The sequence below is a fragment of the Homalodisca vitripennis genome, chromosome 2, assembly GCF_021130785.1.
Source record: "Homalodisca vitripennis isolate AUS2020 chromosome 2, UT_GWSS_2.1, whole genome shotgun sequence".
NCBI lineage: Eukaryota > Metazoa > Arthropoda > Insecta > Hemiptera > Cicadellidae > Homalodisca > Homalodisca vitripennis.
Window position 1 is genome coordinate 102,658,356 of NC_060208.1, and position 19,822 is coordinate 102,678,177.

Below are 19,822 nucleotides of genomic sequence, written 5' to 3' on the forward strand. Positions count from 1 at the left end.
CCATTTCAGTCCAGTCTTCTACAGGCCCCAAGGGCGTTTGTCATTTCAGACATTGTGTTCTCAATATGTGGGTTCCAGGTCAGCCTCTCATCCATGACTATGCTTAGACACTTGACTGAGACAATATTTTTTATCCTGATAATTTCCAAAACAGGTTGTACAAGCAGGAACTTTCTTCTCTTGGTAAAGGTTATCATAATTGTTTTGATGGGTTAATCCATAGACCTCCCCCATGACACCAGTTGCTTATAAAATTTATGGCTTCTTGAGGCGTTCAAGCATGCCTTTATTTTTCCCTTTGACCATAAGTACCAGGTCATCAGCATATCATTGTACCACCATCACCCACAGTAGGGAAGACAGAACCCCTCCTCCCTGGGGGCAGCCTTTCCAGACCGTGATAGTAGCCGATACATCCCCAATCTTGTCTTGTGACTTGTCTATTTTTAAGGAGGACTACTGTCCACTTGACAGCATCTGGGGGAACTCTAAACCGTTCCAGAGCTGCCTCCATGGATTGATATGCTTCTCGGTCGAAAGCTCCTTCAATATCCATTAAGATGATGACCAAGAGCTTCCTTTTCCTTGAAGGTGTCCTCCACTGCTTCCACGAAGCTGTGGAGAGCAGTGGTAGTTGACTTACCTTACACGTATGCTTGTTGGTGATATAGACTTAGTGGGTGTACCTGTAAGGTTTCGTCCCTTATATGCCTATTAATTATTCTTCCATAGTTTTTACTATGAAGGAGGTAAGGCTTATAGGTCTGTACGAGTTAGGTTGAGACGGATCTCTGTTCTTTTTCCGCAGAAACAACACAAGTGCCGTCCTCCAATTCTTTGGAATTAATTCTAGGGCATAACTGCTTCTAAACAGAATAGTGAGTGTGTCTATTAAAATATCCAGCCCTACTTGGGGGAAGGGCCCCAAAAAAACTCGATCTGCCCCAGATTTAAATGGCTTAGATCTTATAGCCAATCTAATCTTTTCAGATGTAAATATTCTTTTCGACCATTGTCTAGATTTAGCAACCTCCCAACCAGATCTCTCCCCCGCTAGAGAATAAAAATCTATAGACACTACAGATTATAATGTTCTTTATCATTAATAAAAAAACTTCCTAAAGTTTAGTTTACAACTTAATTAGAAGAATAAATTCATTGGGTTCTTTTTGGTATAGTCTTTTGTTACATTGTATAGCAAACGTATATTTGTAATCTGAGATTTTATGAAGATACTGCGGACAACCGTCTAATCAGGCACCAATATTTTACATAGATATTTTTTACTTCCATACATACAGGTTTTAGCATCAAAAGGGTTAATTCCTCCAATTTAACTTTTGGTACCTGAAACATATTCCAGCTAACCATATTTTAGCTTGGAGTTTGAGGTGTTATCAAAATGGATAGAAACCCAAATTATTAATGTCAACATAGTACATGAAAATATATGATGATGGTACAGAAACGTTTAACCATCCAGTTATTAGAATGTTTTCATTCAGTAACTGATTTTAACACAACCATCGATATTAAAAGGTTTATACATCCAAAACTTGTTTTACAGACACATCCCAAGTTGACACTACTTATCTGTAATTCTAACAATTCTGGTTTAAACCCGACTAACAACATTTTTCCACAGTTTCTTTTCAATTTCCAACGTAAAGAAATACAAATAAAAAACATAGGACACTTACCACCATTTTTCCTTCAAACAGCTTCGGTACTGTGCCTTCCACACAAGTCCCCTTCATTTTACTCTCCAGTTTGTCCAGCAACTAGAAACAGAAAAAATAAATAGTGTTCAGAATAACATGAAGTAAAATTTATTTTGTACAGACACAGACAATAAATAAAACATAGACTAAATAAATTATACTGACAAAAAATGAATGGGCAAAAAAATCAGCATTAAGAATATAAAAACCCTTTCCAACATCTCGTCTTATGACAGTACAGTGAATAAATTATCGTCTCAAACCGGATATAAGGGTAAAGCATCCCAAGACTGCCACCCGAAATTCGCTCTGCTCCGTAGTTAGTGAAACTCGGCACTCTAAATTTATATGTTATTACATGTGCTTGCATCGCTTTTCACTATGACTGAAGTATTGAGCAAAGAGTTTATACAAATTTGGCTTTCTGCTTCAGAGAGTCGAGTTTATGAGTAATACTCAAATAAAATGATGGTTTAGGCTATTCAAGATGGGCACATTAGAGTGGAGAGTCACCTACGTTTTGACAGAACTGTAACTGTCAGAAAACTATACAAAATGTTTATTTTCAAATCTTCATGTAGAAATTCTCATAAACTGCAGATTTTGAGATGCCATGATATTCTTCCAAATCCAGTACTCTAGTCAAGTATTTAGAATACTTATAATTACTAATGTTAATGTTGCTCCAAAAATAATATTAATGAATATTTATGATCTTTCTGTATGTGTATTGTTTTAGTCTTTTATACCAAAACAATTGTTGTTTTTAGACATAATAAAGTTTCCAATTTGTAATAAACACGTGTTTGTAACACTTTAATTAAGCTTCTCTATTATTAATCAATTCCAGTTCTTGCCAAACTACAATTAAATTCAAAATCTTTACATTTGTACAGTAGTATTTATGTTTATGCATTAAAATCTTTAAATAATATGAACATCAAAATGACAAAACGATTACAGTTCAATCAGTTCCTATTGAAATGTTGGTTGTTGTGTGAAAGTGGTCACAACTACAAGCAGCCTAATCAACAGCTTGAGTCATTACTGTTACCAATATGAGTTTGAATAACCATGTTATTCTGACAGCTTCCGTTGAGCAAAAGCAGTTGACCTCTACAACAAGCTTTGCACACAAATTTTCAATCATATCTATATCTATGTTATCGCAGTTAAACTGGTGCATTAATAACATAACAGTTATGTAAACCAGACTGTTATACTCTAGATTATACAAATAATCAAGGATTAAACCAGTTTCTATCTCAAAGGAATAAAATTCGTATTGACAAATGGCTGAAACTTTTACAGAATATTGATATTAGTATCCTGCAATTCACTTGTTACAGACCCATAACTATAGCACAATAAACTATGGTGAAATATATCGTTTCCGCTGAAACCATTATATGAACCTGCAATACTGCAGTTGCGCTTGTTCCAATCGACACGTAATAATAAGTAACAGTTACACTAGTGACACTGCAGCTATATAGATTGAGCAAACTTTCACTTATCACTGGCAAATAAATTGGTTCTACAGCCAAAAAAATACTGATCTGGGATATATGATCTGAGCTTGATGCTTTAACACTCATAACATAACTGTTTATGTTTAATACAGTTATTCGATGTTTCATTACCTTTTCTTTAAATTTGGTGACTTTTCATGACCATTACTGAAACATTTGACATTTCCGTGAAATTTTTTTTTGAGAGTATTTCATCAATTAAGCAACACTTAGGAGAGACCTTGCCAACACTTCTGTGCATGTGTTGCACTCTCACTCCCTGCATAAGAAAACAACTTTTATTTGAAAATAAAACTTTTCTCCAATTTTCCATAGTTCAGTGTTTCTTGCCCAGTTTAGATGTTTTGTGTTAAGAGACCAGTCAGCAGATGTTTATTCACTGGCTGGGGTCAAACCATTTCCAATAAGAGGCAACGGACTTTGAATCATGAATTTGCTTCCTGTTCCTGACAAATCTTCCTGAAAGTTAAAACTATTCTTGATTAAATAAATGTTGACTTTGTCTTAACAAGGAACAATCCTGAGAATAGTCTCATCTTCCACTTTTTCAAAAAATAAATTAATAGTAGAACTTGCCAACAATTTTTCTTACAAAAGCAAACATGAAGTCATTTTAAACTCAATAATTTTGTTCACAAACTGACTCACACCACACTTCCTATAAATCTTCCTTTGAGTTAGGGAAATTTTTATTTCACAAATTGTAAATTGTTACATTAGCCAGATTTTTTTTGTAAGATCCTAAAATTGTAACATGCAAAAATGGAAAAACTGATTGAAAAGGTATATAGATCATATCCTAAATTAAAATCTTCATCAAAATTAAATAGACTGTGTGACATCTAGCAAATTATTACGGATATTATGTTTAAGGTTAGATTTTCTAATCATAATATTTAATGTAATGAAGTTTTGGTTTCACTGTACATTTCAGAGGGATGTTTAACCCTTTGCGGTCGGTCGTCGACTATAGGTCGACCGTGGCAGATTCGCTGAACGCTCGCATGTCGACAATAGGTCGACCGGATAATGTCACTGCTTGTTTTGTCCATTTCTAACCTATTGCTGTTTGGTATTTGAGTTATTCGGTACTTTGGACTTCTATTTTGGTTACGTGAATGCTACGTCGATCTTTATTCACGATATAGGAGGCATTGGAAGTGAAAATAGAAGACCAATACAACTGACGTCTGCACTTGCGCCGTGTTTACAAATATGGCTGGTCCAAGTACAAGTTTTACTGACGATGACGAAATATTAGATGAATTAGATGATTGTGATAGTATTTTCAGTGAAATTAGTATCCAAAATGAAAAACAGATTATTAAAGAAGACCGTGATAGTGATTGTTAGTTGAATCATAGTGAAAATTCTTCTGAAAACATTGTGGTAAATGACGGTAACCTAGTCGCCGGTAACCTAGACGACGAAAGTGATGTGTTTAGATTGGAAACTTTAGGTAATGATGGGGAAGAATTTGATCAATTCGTGGATAATGTGATAGAAGTAGGACAAGGAGATGCAAATAATAGAGTTAGGCCTAGGCTACAAACTACTAGACTAAGAGGAAGAGCTAGACATGTTACCCAAAGTAGGCCTAGGGCTGGACTAAGGCAAAATTATAATATATATAATGTATTATATATAATATTATATAATGAATAACATGTATCTGATGAGATCCTAGTGCCTTTTCACCTGTATTCATGTAATTTTGGTTTATTACATATGTATAAAAAAATAAAAATGATGTTTTTATATTTTTATACTTCTTTTTTATATTTTTTAAATGTTACTTAAAGTTATAAAAAAATACTATAAAATAATGTAAACATTCTTTTTAGGTTATTTACATTGATATATAAAGAGAAAAAAAATAAAAAAGTTGCAGAAAAAGGGATTTAAAACTTGCATTTGTGTATTGTCAAAGAACTGTAAACTAACAGAAATTAAATACGACCTGAGGACAGTCGAAGCAATTTTTATTGAGACCTCAAAGGGTTAAGAGAAACTAGAAATATGTCTAAAAATGGTTAGTTTTTAGTATAACTCCTCATATTGGATTATTGAAAAATACTAGTATATCAAAAATCTTTTTCCTCTATAATCTAGCAAACGACTAGTCAAAGGGTAAAAAAAATTAAGCCCGTACAGATTTTAAGCAGATTAAGAACTATGTCCATTAGACTCAAACAAGTATCTAACTTCCTTTAGTAAATAGACAAATGTAGTAGGATGTTTTCAAATACATGGTATTTCCCCATTAAATATTCCAATTTATTATTTATATCTTTAGATATTCAGAGACAATGAATGACTTAATACTGTCAATTTAAATAAGGTGAGAAGGATATTTAGTACAGAGAGAAAAAAGAAACAAAACCTAACGGAATAGACCTACGAGTCAGAGCAAAAAAGATTAGTAGGAGAACTCAAATGGTATAAGATGAGCCTCAGTGAATCAAAATAGTGACACATAGGAAACAAAAAGACAAATAGGAATATGAAGAAGCAGAGGACATAATATGGAAGATGATTATAGGTACGGTTAAGTCCTAACAGAGACACACAAGGTTTGCCCCCCTTAAAGTACCCAACTTCCTTTGTTGGTCAATTATTACATGACTGAATCTTACATCAGTTATGTGGGTGGAAGGGAGATCTTTGTGAGACTGTTGCCAGGAGATCGCAATGTTCCGCCTAGTCAATGGGTCACAGTGCCCTGCTTCATATATTATTGCATGGGCTTATATTGCATTTCACTATGATTAGTTTTTTTTGTTTATTTGGGTCTTGAACAAAGAGTTAACACTTCAATGCCGACAATGTCATTTGACATCGTGCATGTAATTCTATACTGCCCACGTTTTTTGAAGGCGCTGACTTGTACAGAAATAAAAATGCATTTAAATGTATTTAGACTGCGGAAAGATAGTCATTCGCTATTTCATGGTTTTATTTCTTAATCAATGGATTATGATCTATGAAATGTTGTTGGCAGTCATTTGGAATATCGAAAAAAGTGGTTTGTTTTTTAACTTGTTATTGTTTTGTTTACTATTACTTTAGTCTACAGTGATTGTTTAGTGAGTAAATACAATGAATCTTGACAGTATTGAAGATAATTAAGTGCTAGAAGAGTTACTCATATTTTGAAGTAACAGTGAAAGTGATGATTTATTCCAAGATGACATAGATAATGATCCTGATTTTACTACCAATGGAATTGTTGACATTGTTTTTTACTAAAAAAACAAAAATCAGTACAATAGTAATAAAAACTTTTGTTCTTATGTTTTATAAATAATTTATTTATTACAGAATTTTCCAGTTTTTTTGTTTATTTTCAGCTTCTGATGAAGAGTTTGATGATGGTCCTGGAACAAGTGGGTTAGGCCCCCACAAAAAAATTATACATAAGTGGATTACAATTGTAAATATTTGTAGCTATAGTGACAGTAATTAAAATACTGAGTACAGCAAATATTAATGAGAAATATATTTATGTTATAAACTCATTATTTTAGTGTCATCAAAAAAAAGTACATGGTAGGTGTCATGTTTTGTGGTCAACTTTTTTATTTTTTATAAACAACAATATGTTTTTACGTTTTAAAACAAGACTTTCTGTTTGAAAATCTTTATGCATGAGCATTTGTGTAGAAAGAGGAAGAACTCAGCTGTAAAAAATGTAAGTTCCAAAGTTTTCTCATAATTAGTTAAAACATTATATTTATTAAAAAATCATTAAAACAGGTGGCAGTGTAAGAAAGTTGTCAAAATTAGGAGGCGGCAGTGGAAGTGTTAACATGAACTTTTACCAGAAACATAGCCATTCTACTTCAGAGATAATCTCTATGATACAAAAGCTGTTGATGAGTTTATACATGACACTTTAATATCAGTAATTTAGGCAATTTCAATATGGCCGCATTAGAGTAGAGAGTGAGACCCGCAACCTGACAAGTCTTAACAGACAGAATTAAACATGTTTGTGTAGCAATCAATGAAAACCATCAATCAACTATATGACAGCTGTGAGAAAGATCTTGATATCTCAAAATCTGCCATTTTTTAATTATTTTTGGAAAGGAACATTAATTTCTTTTTAGAAAGGAACATTAATTTCTGTTTGGAAATGAACAGTATTTCTGCATTTCTGGCTGTTGCTATTGCAGGACAAGTATCATCCATACATTAAATGTCAAACATTTTGTGTGTATAATAGGGATTATCTTTAAAACAGAATGAACAAGTTTCTACAAATTCTTAGCCAAATGTAACTCTAGCACATGTAATAACATATAAATATGAGCATGACTTACAGACTGGTCAGAGCACCAAAAATGTCTGGTGGCAGTCTTGTATAAGTCCCCACTCCACCCCCATAACTGATCTGAGACAATTGGTCACATAATAATCGGCTAGTAAAAGGAGATTTGTTAATTTTTGGACAAACCACGTATATGGCCATTGGAGTGTAAAAGTAAGGATAGCTACAGTCAGAAATACTGCTTTGAAACCCTGAGTAAAATTGCATTCAGGCTCAAATCCAGAACTAAGACCAGATGCAGAGAAAAATATGGTGGATTTCTTAATCCAGATCCGATCTAACCAGTAATAGACCACGAATTAGACCTCTGACAAATATTATCAACACGAATATGAAATGATGTGCCAATAACCAAAAATAATTACTTTACAGCTACTATGGATTGCTATCAATTAACTAAGTATTTCTAAAATTACTCAAAGAAGGAGTGATGTACATACCCGTGAAGTAAGTTAATAATTCTGGACAGAAGATAAGGAAGAGAGGGTATAACAGGATACTTGACTGGAAAAAGAAGAGGAAAATCGAACTGGGTAAAATTCTTCACACAGATAGTACACAAACTTTCGCAGGTATGTACTTACAAGGAGAGTGATTGTATACTATCCACTTGTACTGGAAAGACTTTAACTAATTTTATGGTAATTTACTAAAATTGTCCAGATATAAATAAATACTCAAAATTTGCCAATTCAATATCTAATGTGATGAACATAAACTGCACTTCTGTTACATACAAAATTAAAATTATGCTTTTCTTTGTCAGTTTGCTCCATTAAATTCTCAATTTCTCAATAATTTTATTATATGTTAAGTTTGTAAATACTCTTCTAATATGGTTATATTTATACAATAATTTAAAAAGCTTGATGTTTTAATTCTCTATAACTTAAACTGTATGTATTAATATTGTAAATAAAAACACATATGTATATACTACTTATACCATCTTCATCATTTTCCTAATCATAAATTTTACTGCTTGATTTTATTTATTATTTTTCAGTCAATTTAATTATTACTGTCCCAATTATATTACACATACTCTGCCATATCAAACTTTGAATTTAACATAATAAATGAGAATTGCATTACATTTATGTTTCAAACATTATATTATGCATACAAACACGTTCATCACAGGGTATTGTTTATTTTTTCAAACTGCTCGCATTAGGTTATTTTCAACTTTAGTAAAATACATGCATACATTTAAAGAACAGATATATCCATAAAAATCATAAAATGTTTAATTTATAATGTTTTATCATTTACTACTTACTTCTTAATTTTAATTTAAAGTAATGTTTATAAACAAAGAATTCAAAGCACTTACTTGAATAAAATAATATAATGTTGACAACAATAATAATTTTAAGTACAATAGTAATTTAATGGAGTTTAAACTTTTGTCAAAGAACTTGTAAAATCATGAAAATTATCATTAGTATTGCAAAAAAATAGTGGGAGGGTAAACAAATATATGGAAAACATGTAAATGCTTGATTATAATGTAAACAAAGTAATTCAGAATATCTCAGAATGACATGAAATACACCCAAACAACCCATATTTTTAACATATCTAAAATAATAGAGAGAATTATACTAAAAACTAAACATAAATGGAGATTACACTATATTTTCAACCAGAAAACCCCCATATTTCAACTCCAAAAACCCCAAAGAATTTGGGAAAATATTTTTAAAATCCAATAGCACTCTTAGTAAAGTTAAAAAATTTCAAACGTAAAGATAGGTCAAGCCGTACCTCATTTTAAAAGCCTCTGTTGACTGATAATTTTGAAAAAAGACTTTAATTATTTTGCTTTTGTATACAGATACAGGGTGGTCCAAATGTCAAGGTTGTACGTTTTACAGTTTGTTCTTTACTGTTACTTCATTAAAAGTTTTAGCAAATCCTAATTTTTATCTAAGCTTACCAAAGACGTACTCTTTCTAAAAAAATGTTACAGTTGTGACATTTAAGTACATTTCCAATTATTTTCATAGTTCAAATTTAGAATATTTCAAACTAGTAAAACTTCAAATAGCAAAGTATGACTCCTATTACACCTGTCAATAGCTGTATTAAAAACTGAAATTTTCGTATTTAAACTTTGCTTTATCTTGGATAGTGTACAAAATTCTAATTTTTCAAAATGCTTTGTTGCATTACGACATTTTGAACTCCTGTATTTGTCATAGGTTCTTATTGAATTAATTTGATTTTTTCAAAACTTTTTCTCTGTTAGATGCTGTAATTTAAGTAATTATTACTCCTACAATTATCTAGGTTCTAACTATTTTGGACTAACAATTATGTTATTCAACTAACCTTATTTACGGATGTTCGAACTGTAATCCGTTGCCCTGGAACTCAAGTTTTCTACAGTCCTTAAGACCTCTTCTCCTTTTATTGATTAAAAAGCAGCCCTGATTCAATGCACCATGTTCTGTAGAGTCGTGAGCCTTGATGTATAAACCATATCATTTAATCTTCCCCACAACTAGTAGTTCACGTACGTTTAGTTTGGGGATCTGGATGGGTAGTTGATTGGTCCATCTCACCTAATCCAACTTTGGAGACATTCCTCATCCAGAATTTGTCGCACCGCTTCATAGTAGTGAACTGGTATCCCATCACACATAAACCACATTCCTTGGATAGTTTGTTCAGGAATGTTCAACAATAAATTGGGCAAGTAATCAATGAGAACTATATTGTTTATATTTCTGTAAACATTCCTTAAAAAAAAACAAAAAAAAAAAACAGGCAACAATTTAGTTGCCAATAATACCATACTAAGTATTAAGGGTCCAGTACATACGTTTGTCAACCTCTTGCATCAAGTGGAGATTCTCAAAAGCCCAGAACCTCATGTTGTGATGGTTCACTTCTCCATTGCTCTGAAAGGTTGCTTTATTGCACAATAAAACATTGCAAAAAATATTCATCATCATGCATTTTATCACGGGCCCACAAACTAAAGTTCACTCTTCGAAGGTAGTCATATCCATGCAGTTCTTGATGTAGTGAAATCCGGTATAGGTGGATTTTATTGTCCTTAAGGATCCTGAGTACTGATCATTGGCTAATTCCTGCATCAGTAGCTACTTTTCTAGACGAGTCACGTAGATTGAGCTGAACCGCAGCCAAAACGTTTGGTGCCTTATCATCCCTTACAGGCTTAGTGAGCTGTTTCCTTTTGTTGTGATCTGCTTGTACATTTCCAGTTTCACGGACACGACTAATTAGCAAGTCTTTGGAAAACCTTTTGCGAACGATGTACAAGGACCGGGTAACATTAAGCGTACAAAGCAGCAGTAGATGTGAAATTCTGTAAACATTCACCTAACACCATTCAGAAAGCTTCCTCATTGGTGAATGGCATTTTTGACAGACAACAATATGTCTTTATGGATATGGCACACAACTGACTGCCTGACTAAAAGAAATAAAATGTGATAAGACATAATTATTATCTCTTATCATTTTTCCAAACTTGTTCAAAAAGATTCATTACTTATTGAAGATAAGCTTGTCCTAACCAATTGAAAGTAACTGAATGCATGAAGATTTAGATTAATTAAAAACAGGTTAAAACATAACTGACACTGCTATTTGGTATGTTATCAAAATCCATCACAGGTCACTAATACATAAATGGCAACCAACGTTTAAATTTGATAGGAATTTCGCACTTTTAGTACATGGTACCTCTTATTACATGAAAATTGTTTTAAAAATAAGTAGTAGGTACTTTTTAATACTTAAAGGCAAAGGTAGGAGACAACGGCATGCTGAATACAACAAAAAGTTGCAAACATTAGTATAAGATTAAGCTTAACTTTAAGTAAACAAATTTTCATTTTTAAGATGCCTATTTATAAGTGTTTTGAAAAATCATACCTTGCTTTAGGTTTTACAAGTTTGAAATATCCTAAATTTGAACTATTTTTAATCATTAGAAATGTGCTGAAAAGTGACAAACTTTAACATATTTTTAGAAAGAGTATTTCTTTGTTAACTTGGATAAATTTTGTATTTGCTAACAGTGAAAAGAAACTGTGAAACCGTCAAACTTCCATTAAACTCACAGGTTCAAAAATCCAACTCCACGTCCTAATAATGAATAGTGGTGTAATTCTCATGAACAATAACAATTTAAGTAGTGAGCCTGATTGGCATGGTGTTAAAAAGAAATTAAACCTAACTCTACTTTGAAAGTAAAGTAACTGAATGTAAAGTATATCACTAATAATATTGACTCTATCAATATATTAACAAAAAACTTTCATCGTGAAGTAATTTGTATAAGTGAACACTGTCTGAAAGAACACAAAGTCAGCAAACTTGCACTGCCAGGGGTTACTGTTGTTGTTCTGCAGAACTGTTAATATACATAGTGGAACTTTGATGTTTATTGGAGAGGACCTTGAATATGAGGTAAACAACAAGACTACAGCAGTTGCTCAAGAACTGGATTGTGTATGCTGTAATGCTCCCTACATAGTCAATTCCCTCACGCTGACTGATCAATCCGTATCATTGGACTGATCAACACCGCAGTATTAGATCATTACTTCAATCCCTTGAACATTGTATGTCAAGATATACTATTTTTATTACACCTGTAAATAACTCTAAATATCTTTCATTTTATTAGCCTTTTAAACCAAACTGATTGGGTTTGTTTATATAATTTAGAAGTTGATGTGAATAGTAAGTTTAAAATATGTTTAAAAATTATTTTTATGGGCACTTAATGATAAATTTCCTCAATCATATTTTGTTTTTACACAACAACATGAAATAAACTTTCATTTTTGTCTCTATTGTTTACAAATGTATTTGTTAAATGACTATTTGTAAAATTATACATTATGTCAAATTTAAATATTTTTAGTTGCTAATTCCAAATTATGAATTTCCTCTTAATTATTCTTTTCATAGTCCATAAAAGTAACGAAATATTAAGCTTTTCAAGTTGAAGAAACATGTTTTGTTTTCTTTTATACCTATATATATATATATATATATATATATATAATATATATATATACTAATCCAAAACCCTCCAATGCACACTTGTAGATGAATAGGAATACAGCTTTTGAATATTTTATTTGAATACTATTAACCCAAACGAATGAATACCATAGATTTGAATTTGAATCTTCAAGAGAAATTGTATACATTTTAAAAGTATTCACATACATTTTGAGGTATTCGAATATGTGAATACCCGGGCTGTATTCGATTACTATTCGATTCTCTCATCAGAAATCAGAAAATTTATTTGTCATTTAACACAAGAAACAGTGCAATAGACATCGTCACAGCCTAAGTTATGATTAAAACCTTTTCGTATAAAATACAATGACTAGACTACTTTAAAAACACAACATGTAGCAATAAAACTTTAAAAGACACATAACATATAGACTTAAAAAATAACATCAATGTCAGGCATATTAAAAAATTCTTGTACATGATAAAATGGGTTTTCTTTTAACCTGTTGAGTCCCGGGTTATGGCAGCACAGGGGCATCTGCTGGCCCGGGTTTTTTCTGGCACTTGGTTACTACTTTGCATTATAGTTATTTTTTGCATCTGCATAATCATATACTCATAAGTTTTATTTTTATGTTTATTTATTTCATATTATTGATATTTCTAAATTCAAATATACATATTTAAATATTATATATATATATATATATATATATATATATATATATATTTTGATTCCAAGTGTAAGTTTATTTTTTTATAAATCAATAAGACTAGGATAAACAAACTAAATAAATAATATTAGAATTTAATTAATAATACTTATTCCAGAATCAGCATTTATTCCAGATTTTGAGCTGTCAAATGGAAATATGTGCGGAATAAAGTTGGTATCATTCACCCAGGGATAGGTAATTGGAGGTAGCTTTCTACGTTTGGGGTTAGGCCTACATTCAGTTCCTTCATTACCAGTAAAGTCATTTCTGGGATTATAATTTTGAACTACCTCGTTTATTACCAAGTCAACACTATCCAAAGTAGGCTTATTTGGACGATTATTAGAATAAACAGTATCACCTGATGGTCCTGGTACTGGTTCATCGAGATAACCTAAATCGTGGTTAAAGTCTGCATCACGAACTAGTTCACTAAAAATAAAATCACCACTTCTTACACGACTGAAAATATCTACATCACTTTCGTCGTCACTATCAGATAGTTCACTAAACTCACTGCCCAATAATTCATTAATATCTTGATCAAACAACTCATGCTTACGCGAAGCCATAATTATTGTGTACAAACAACAGCAACCGGCTGAAACGCCTCGACGTTTAGAGTAAAAACAGGCTGCCAAGTATCGTAGCGCGAAACAAAATATACCTCACGAGAAAGCCAGTGTTCTCCCGAGTAACCCGGTATATTGAACGTCATTTAATTTAGCGAATTGAGTTGAAGAAAACGCAAAAATAAAACGCTCTGCGCGCGGCCGCAACAGTACGGCAACGGGCCACGACTGCACACTTGCCTCAGTCGCAACTGTGCGGCTACGGGATCCAACAGGTTAACCAGGCATATAACACTCTTTTAAATCTACTTATAGGCACAGATCGGGCACTAGAAGGTAATCTATTAAAAAATTTGATGCTTATAACTTTATGTGATGCTTGAGTTTTTGCTAACCTAACATATGGTAAATCTAACAGTGCATTAAATCTAGTATGGTAAGATGAAATTCATTCCTCGTGTAATAGTCCTGCAAGTTATTCTTAACATTACATAAACAAACAAATATATACAGATTTATCACAGTAAGAATACCTTCTTGAACAAAAAGAGGTTTGCAATGTGCCCTATAAGGAGAGTTTGTTAAAATTCTTAAAGCTTTCTTTTGTAGAATTAAGATTCTCTGTACATCACTGCAGTTTCCCCAAAGAATAATACCATAAGAAATTATACTATTAAAAAAAGCATAGTATGCATTAATTACATATTGTTTTGGGACAAGCTTTCTAATTTGTCTAAGTAAATAAATTACTCTGGAGAGCTTGACAGAAACATTATTTACATGGGCATCCCAAGCTAATTTAGAATCTAAGGTTATACCTAATAATTTGACACTATCATTATAATCTTAAAGCCTAAGTCAGTTTCACGATTACATAAACTAAAAATTATAGATTGAGTCTTAGACTGGTTTAGCATAAGACCGTTAGACTGAAACCAAATGGAACTTTCAGTAATATAATTATCCATTATACCAGATAGCATCTCTAGCTTGTTTCTACAGAAAAAAGTTGAGTCATCGGCAAATACAACAGAATTACAATTAACATTTACAGGCAAATCATTTATATGTACAAGAAACAAAAAAGGGCCCAAGACCGATCCCTGTGGTACTCCGCAATTTATATCTACTATTTCAGACAGTTTGCTGCCAATACAAACTCTCTGAGTGCGACTGCTTAAAAAAGACTGAAAAAGATTTAGCTCCACACCACTTATGCCGTAATAATGTAATTTTTTGAGAAGAGTCTCGTGTGGAACACAGTCAAACGCCTTTGTGAGATCGCACAAGGTTGCTAAAGTGCTACAGTGAGTTTCAAAACCCTCCAATACAGATACCACAAGACCCTCCACTGCATCCACAGTTGACCTACCTTCTCGAAAACCAAATTGAGAATTTGAAAAAAGAGAGTGCAACTCAAAAAAATCACTCACCTGGTGCTTCATCACTGTTTCTAACATTTTTGAAAAAATTGGCACAACAGAAATCGGTCTGTAGCTACTAGGAGATGACCTTTCACCCTTCTTAAATATAGGGACCACCTTCTTTTAGAGCTTGAGGAAAAACACCTTTAACCAGACAATCGTTGACACAAGTTGTTAGGGGCTCCACAACACACGGTAACACTTTCTTTAACAGGCCACTATTGATATCATAGATATCTTTACACTGCTCTTTTTTTATGCTATTAATGAGAGACGGCACTACTCTCAACGACACTTTATACCTATGCACCTATGAACCTACATTTGCTGGATACCCAGTAATGATTATTAATTTATTCATTATTTTGCAGTGCACATAATTCTCTAAGCTTTGGTATATTTTGAAAACATTTAGTGTAAAGAGTATATTTTTGCTAATTAATTTTTGAAAAATATCATCTCTTAGTAACAAATTTACCCTTTCTTGTACTCTTTGCAGGTTTACAATATATTTTTGTATTTTTCTTCAAGAGAACTTGAACACCATTGAACTATATATTTTGTAAAACTAGATAACATTAAGAATAAATTTGCTATCTCAGATTCTAATATTTATGCTATCACATTTCATCGCATTCCACCACTTTTATAGTCTCACCAATGTTATAATAGCATCTATTTATAGAACGCCACCTCCAGCTAAATATTGTTCATCAAATTCCACAGAAATCTTTTCAAATAAAATACAGAATTTGTTGGATTTGGTTAACAAACAAAAATAACAGAGCATTAGTGACTTCTGATTTTAATAAAAACTTGTTGAATGAAAATTTTAACAATGTTTAAAACTTTCAAAATCATCCTGACCCAAAGCAGGTTTTTATATAATTTGACGCCAACCAGAATTACAGATGTCACAATGCCATGCATAGACATTTTCTGTAAAGCATTAACAGTAAAGTAAATGATAAAATAAATTTTGACGTGGGGTAGTCAGATCATAATTCTTTGTTTTTCTATCCAGTTAACAGAGAAAACTAAAATAAAGAATCAATTTTAACAAGTAAAAGATTTATTCCTGCAATAAATGTCTTTAATTTTGAAACGAGAATAAATCAAACTAAATTGGGTCTTGGAGCCATCTGATAATGTTAGCAATAACTTTAATGCTTCTTTGTCTGAATTCTTGTTAATATTTAATTAATGTTTTCTAATAAAAACCAAAAGTGAAAAGACGAGAATTACTAAGAACTGCTAGATAAGAATTTTAAGAATAAAAATAGAGTTACACAGCTTAGTCAAAACAAACAAATAAATATTGCTTGTAAAATATTATAGAAAATACAGAGGGATATTTAATAAAGTTGTTAACATATGCAAAACAAATTTTTAATGAAACTAATTTGCAAGTCAAGAAATACATTTAAGGCTGTCTAGTCAGTTTTTTAGGTCTGAATTGGGATTCGGTCTAATAGGCAATAATCTTGGACAATTAATTATTGACAATGATACAATATTTGATCCAAATAAAATTGTTTAAGAATTCGATGAACATTTTGCTTTAGTTGCAGATAAACTTAAACAAACTTCCAAAAATATACTTTATAACGAACATATGATTTTTCACAATATCAAAGAAATCACTTGTGAATTAAAATTTTTAACTATTGAAAACAAAGATTTATCAAAAGCCATAATGAAATTAAAAAACACAAATTCCACAGGATGGGATGACGTTCCTACCTTCCTTATAAAGAAAGTAAATCCCTACATTTGCACCTAACTATGTACTCTAATTAATTGCTCTTCTATAAAGAGCAAATTCCCTCACTGAATGAAATTTTCTGTAATAACACCTATCTTTAAAAAATAAAACGAAGCTAATATTGAAAACTACCGCCCAATTTCAGTCCATAGTTTTTTCATAAACCTTTGAAGTATTGTTAATTCTCAGTTGACTGGATATTTGTAACGCTATGATTATAAAAATCAATTTGGCTTTAGGACAGGTCATGGCACTGAAGGGGCTCTGGCTCATTGGGTAAATGAGGTTTCTCAAGCCTTAGATGAGTCGTGGGCCACTGCCGGTGCGTTCTGCGATTTATCTAGTCTAATTTATATAAATGACATATAGAAAATAACAGATGAAGGTTTAATATTGTATGATACAATAGCAATAGTAAAAGACCTAAACACTGTCAGTTTGCAATGTTAAATTTCTTCACTTTTCTCAAAAATAAATAATTGGTTCAATGTAAATGGTTTATTTTTAAACAGCAAGAAATCAGAAATGTTCATTTTAAAACACACCAAAATAAATCTATTCTTCAGACAGTGAGTCTTAATGATGAATCAGTAGGTGTTTCTAATACAGTAAAGGTTTTATGATTATACATTGATAAAACATTAATTGGAGAAACATCATGTTGAAAAATTGAAAAGTAAGCTGAGTTCTACGTGTTTTGCCTTAAAGTTTTGTAAATTATTGTCTGTATTCAAGTGGTGATGAAAATGTATTATGGTTATTTCTTTCCTCACATGAAATATGGCATATCGGCAAAAGGTTCTTCCTCCGAAGCAATTTATATTTTTAAATTGCTAAAAAGAGCTTTGAGAATTATAACAAAATTGAAGTTTAGATAATCCTGTAGGTATATATTTAAACAGTTAAATTTATTCACTGTTCCATCACTTTATATATATTAGATCTCTTAATTTATACCCATAAAAATTACCTAATATCACCACCAAAGATCATTATTACAAAATAAGACAGAGAGACAGACTTACAAACCCAATCCATAGAACTAAATTATTTGAAATGTTCCCTAATTACAAAGGACTGAAATTTTACAATAAAATTCCAATACCTCTAACCTCTTTGCTTTAAAATCGGTCTGTACAAAATTAAAAATTATCTTAATAGATAAAGAATATTATTCAGAAAATGATTTTCTAATCAACGCAACCTTCATTGAATAAATTACTCTCCAACCATTTCAAAACTAATGTGTATGTGTATGTGTATGTGTATGTGGTGTGGTGTGGTGTGGTGTGGTGTGGTGTGTGGTGTGGTGTGGTGTGTGTGTAAATTAATTTATTTTACATTATATAAATGGCTGATAAATGGCAATAGCCGAATTGCCATTTATCCTAGCTCCACTGGGATTCGAACCGGGATCTCTCACTTGCCAGATGAATGCGCTAATACTACACCACAGAGCCCTTACATTTTACGATTCAATTATTTTGTATTTGGCCGTTTCTGTCAAATATGCATTTAAATAACCAAACTTACATATGATTGGAAAACTAAATACCTGTCAAACGACTTTATTTACATTCATTAAATTTTTACAATTTCAGCTGCCATTAATATAATGTAAAATTAATTAATTCACACACACACACCACACCACATACACATTAGTTTTGAAATGGTTGGAGAGTAATTTATTCAATGAAGGTTGCGTTGATTAGAAAATCATTTTCTGAATAATATTCTTTATCTATTAAGATAATTTTTAATTTTGTACAGACCGATTTTAAAGCAAAGAGGTTAGAGGTATACAATTATATTTTTTGAAAATAATTGTACCCATACAATTGTACCCATTGCAACAAATTTAGCCTTTCATAAACTATTTTTTGTATATTTTGGTATTGGTATATTGGTATTTTTGGTAATGTAATTTTTCTTCAATAGAACCTAGATACTATTATTTATTTTCTGCAATTAGATAAAATGATGAATAAACCAGCTATCTTAGATTCTTATATTTGTTATATTATCACACCTTCCAAGGTACATTTCAACTCATTTTCAAAAACTAAAAAAATTGTTAAAAGTCTTGTTTTGTTATTTATGTATCATTTTATTGTATTATAATTATCTCCACATTCCCCTGAAAAATAATGCACTACACATTTTGGTTTATAATATAAATTTATTTCTTACAAAATTTTTAAAGTGCGGGTACAAACCACTCAAAACTTTCCTGCCATCACGATGAAAAATGACTGCCAATTCTTGGGTGACTCTGGTTTCAGTATTGGGACCAAAACAACTGTATATAAATTACATTCCTTTTTACTTTGTCATAATGATCGAAGTGGTTACATTTTTGCTGATGATTTAATGTGTATGACATGAAGTCTGCTTAGGTGGCCTAGCAAAGGCATACTTTAAATAAGAATACTGAAAGAGAGTACAGGAACCGACATCTTGCTTGAGTTAACTATGTTTACATTCACAACTTATTGTCCTATAGTATTTCTCTCTGGGGTAACTTTCATGAGGCCGACTCTTTGTGATGCAGAAGGGATACATTGATTAATATGTGGAGTTCAAGTCTGAACTCACTGTAGACTACTTTTTGTAAAATTAATAAATTTATCATTGCCCTTTGTGAACGTCTTTTATGTTTTGTTGTATATAAAAAGAACAATGTATGTATTTGCAGGACCACACCTCTGTACATGAATAAAACACCAGATTCAAATTAAAT

The 19,822-nt window shown here is 31.7% G+C and overlaps 1 protein-coding gene across 3 annotated transcripts in view; it reads right to left on the bottom strand.

The window, feature by feature from the left end:
* LOC124354487 (ubiquitin carboxyl-terminal hydrolase 7) overlaps positions 1 to 19,822 on the bottom strand; it is a 191,287-nt gene that overhangs the window by 95,930 nt on the left and 75,535 nt on the right. For all 3 annotated transcript variants that reach the window (XM_046804985.1, XM_046804983.1, XM_046804984.1), the window contains exon 8: positions 1,701 to 1,781. In XM_046804985.1, coding sequence (XP_046660941.1) covers positions 1,701 to 1,781 — 81 coding nt within the window. The remainder of the gene's footprint in view (positions 1 to 1,700; positions 1,782 to 19,822) is intronic.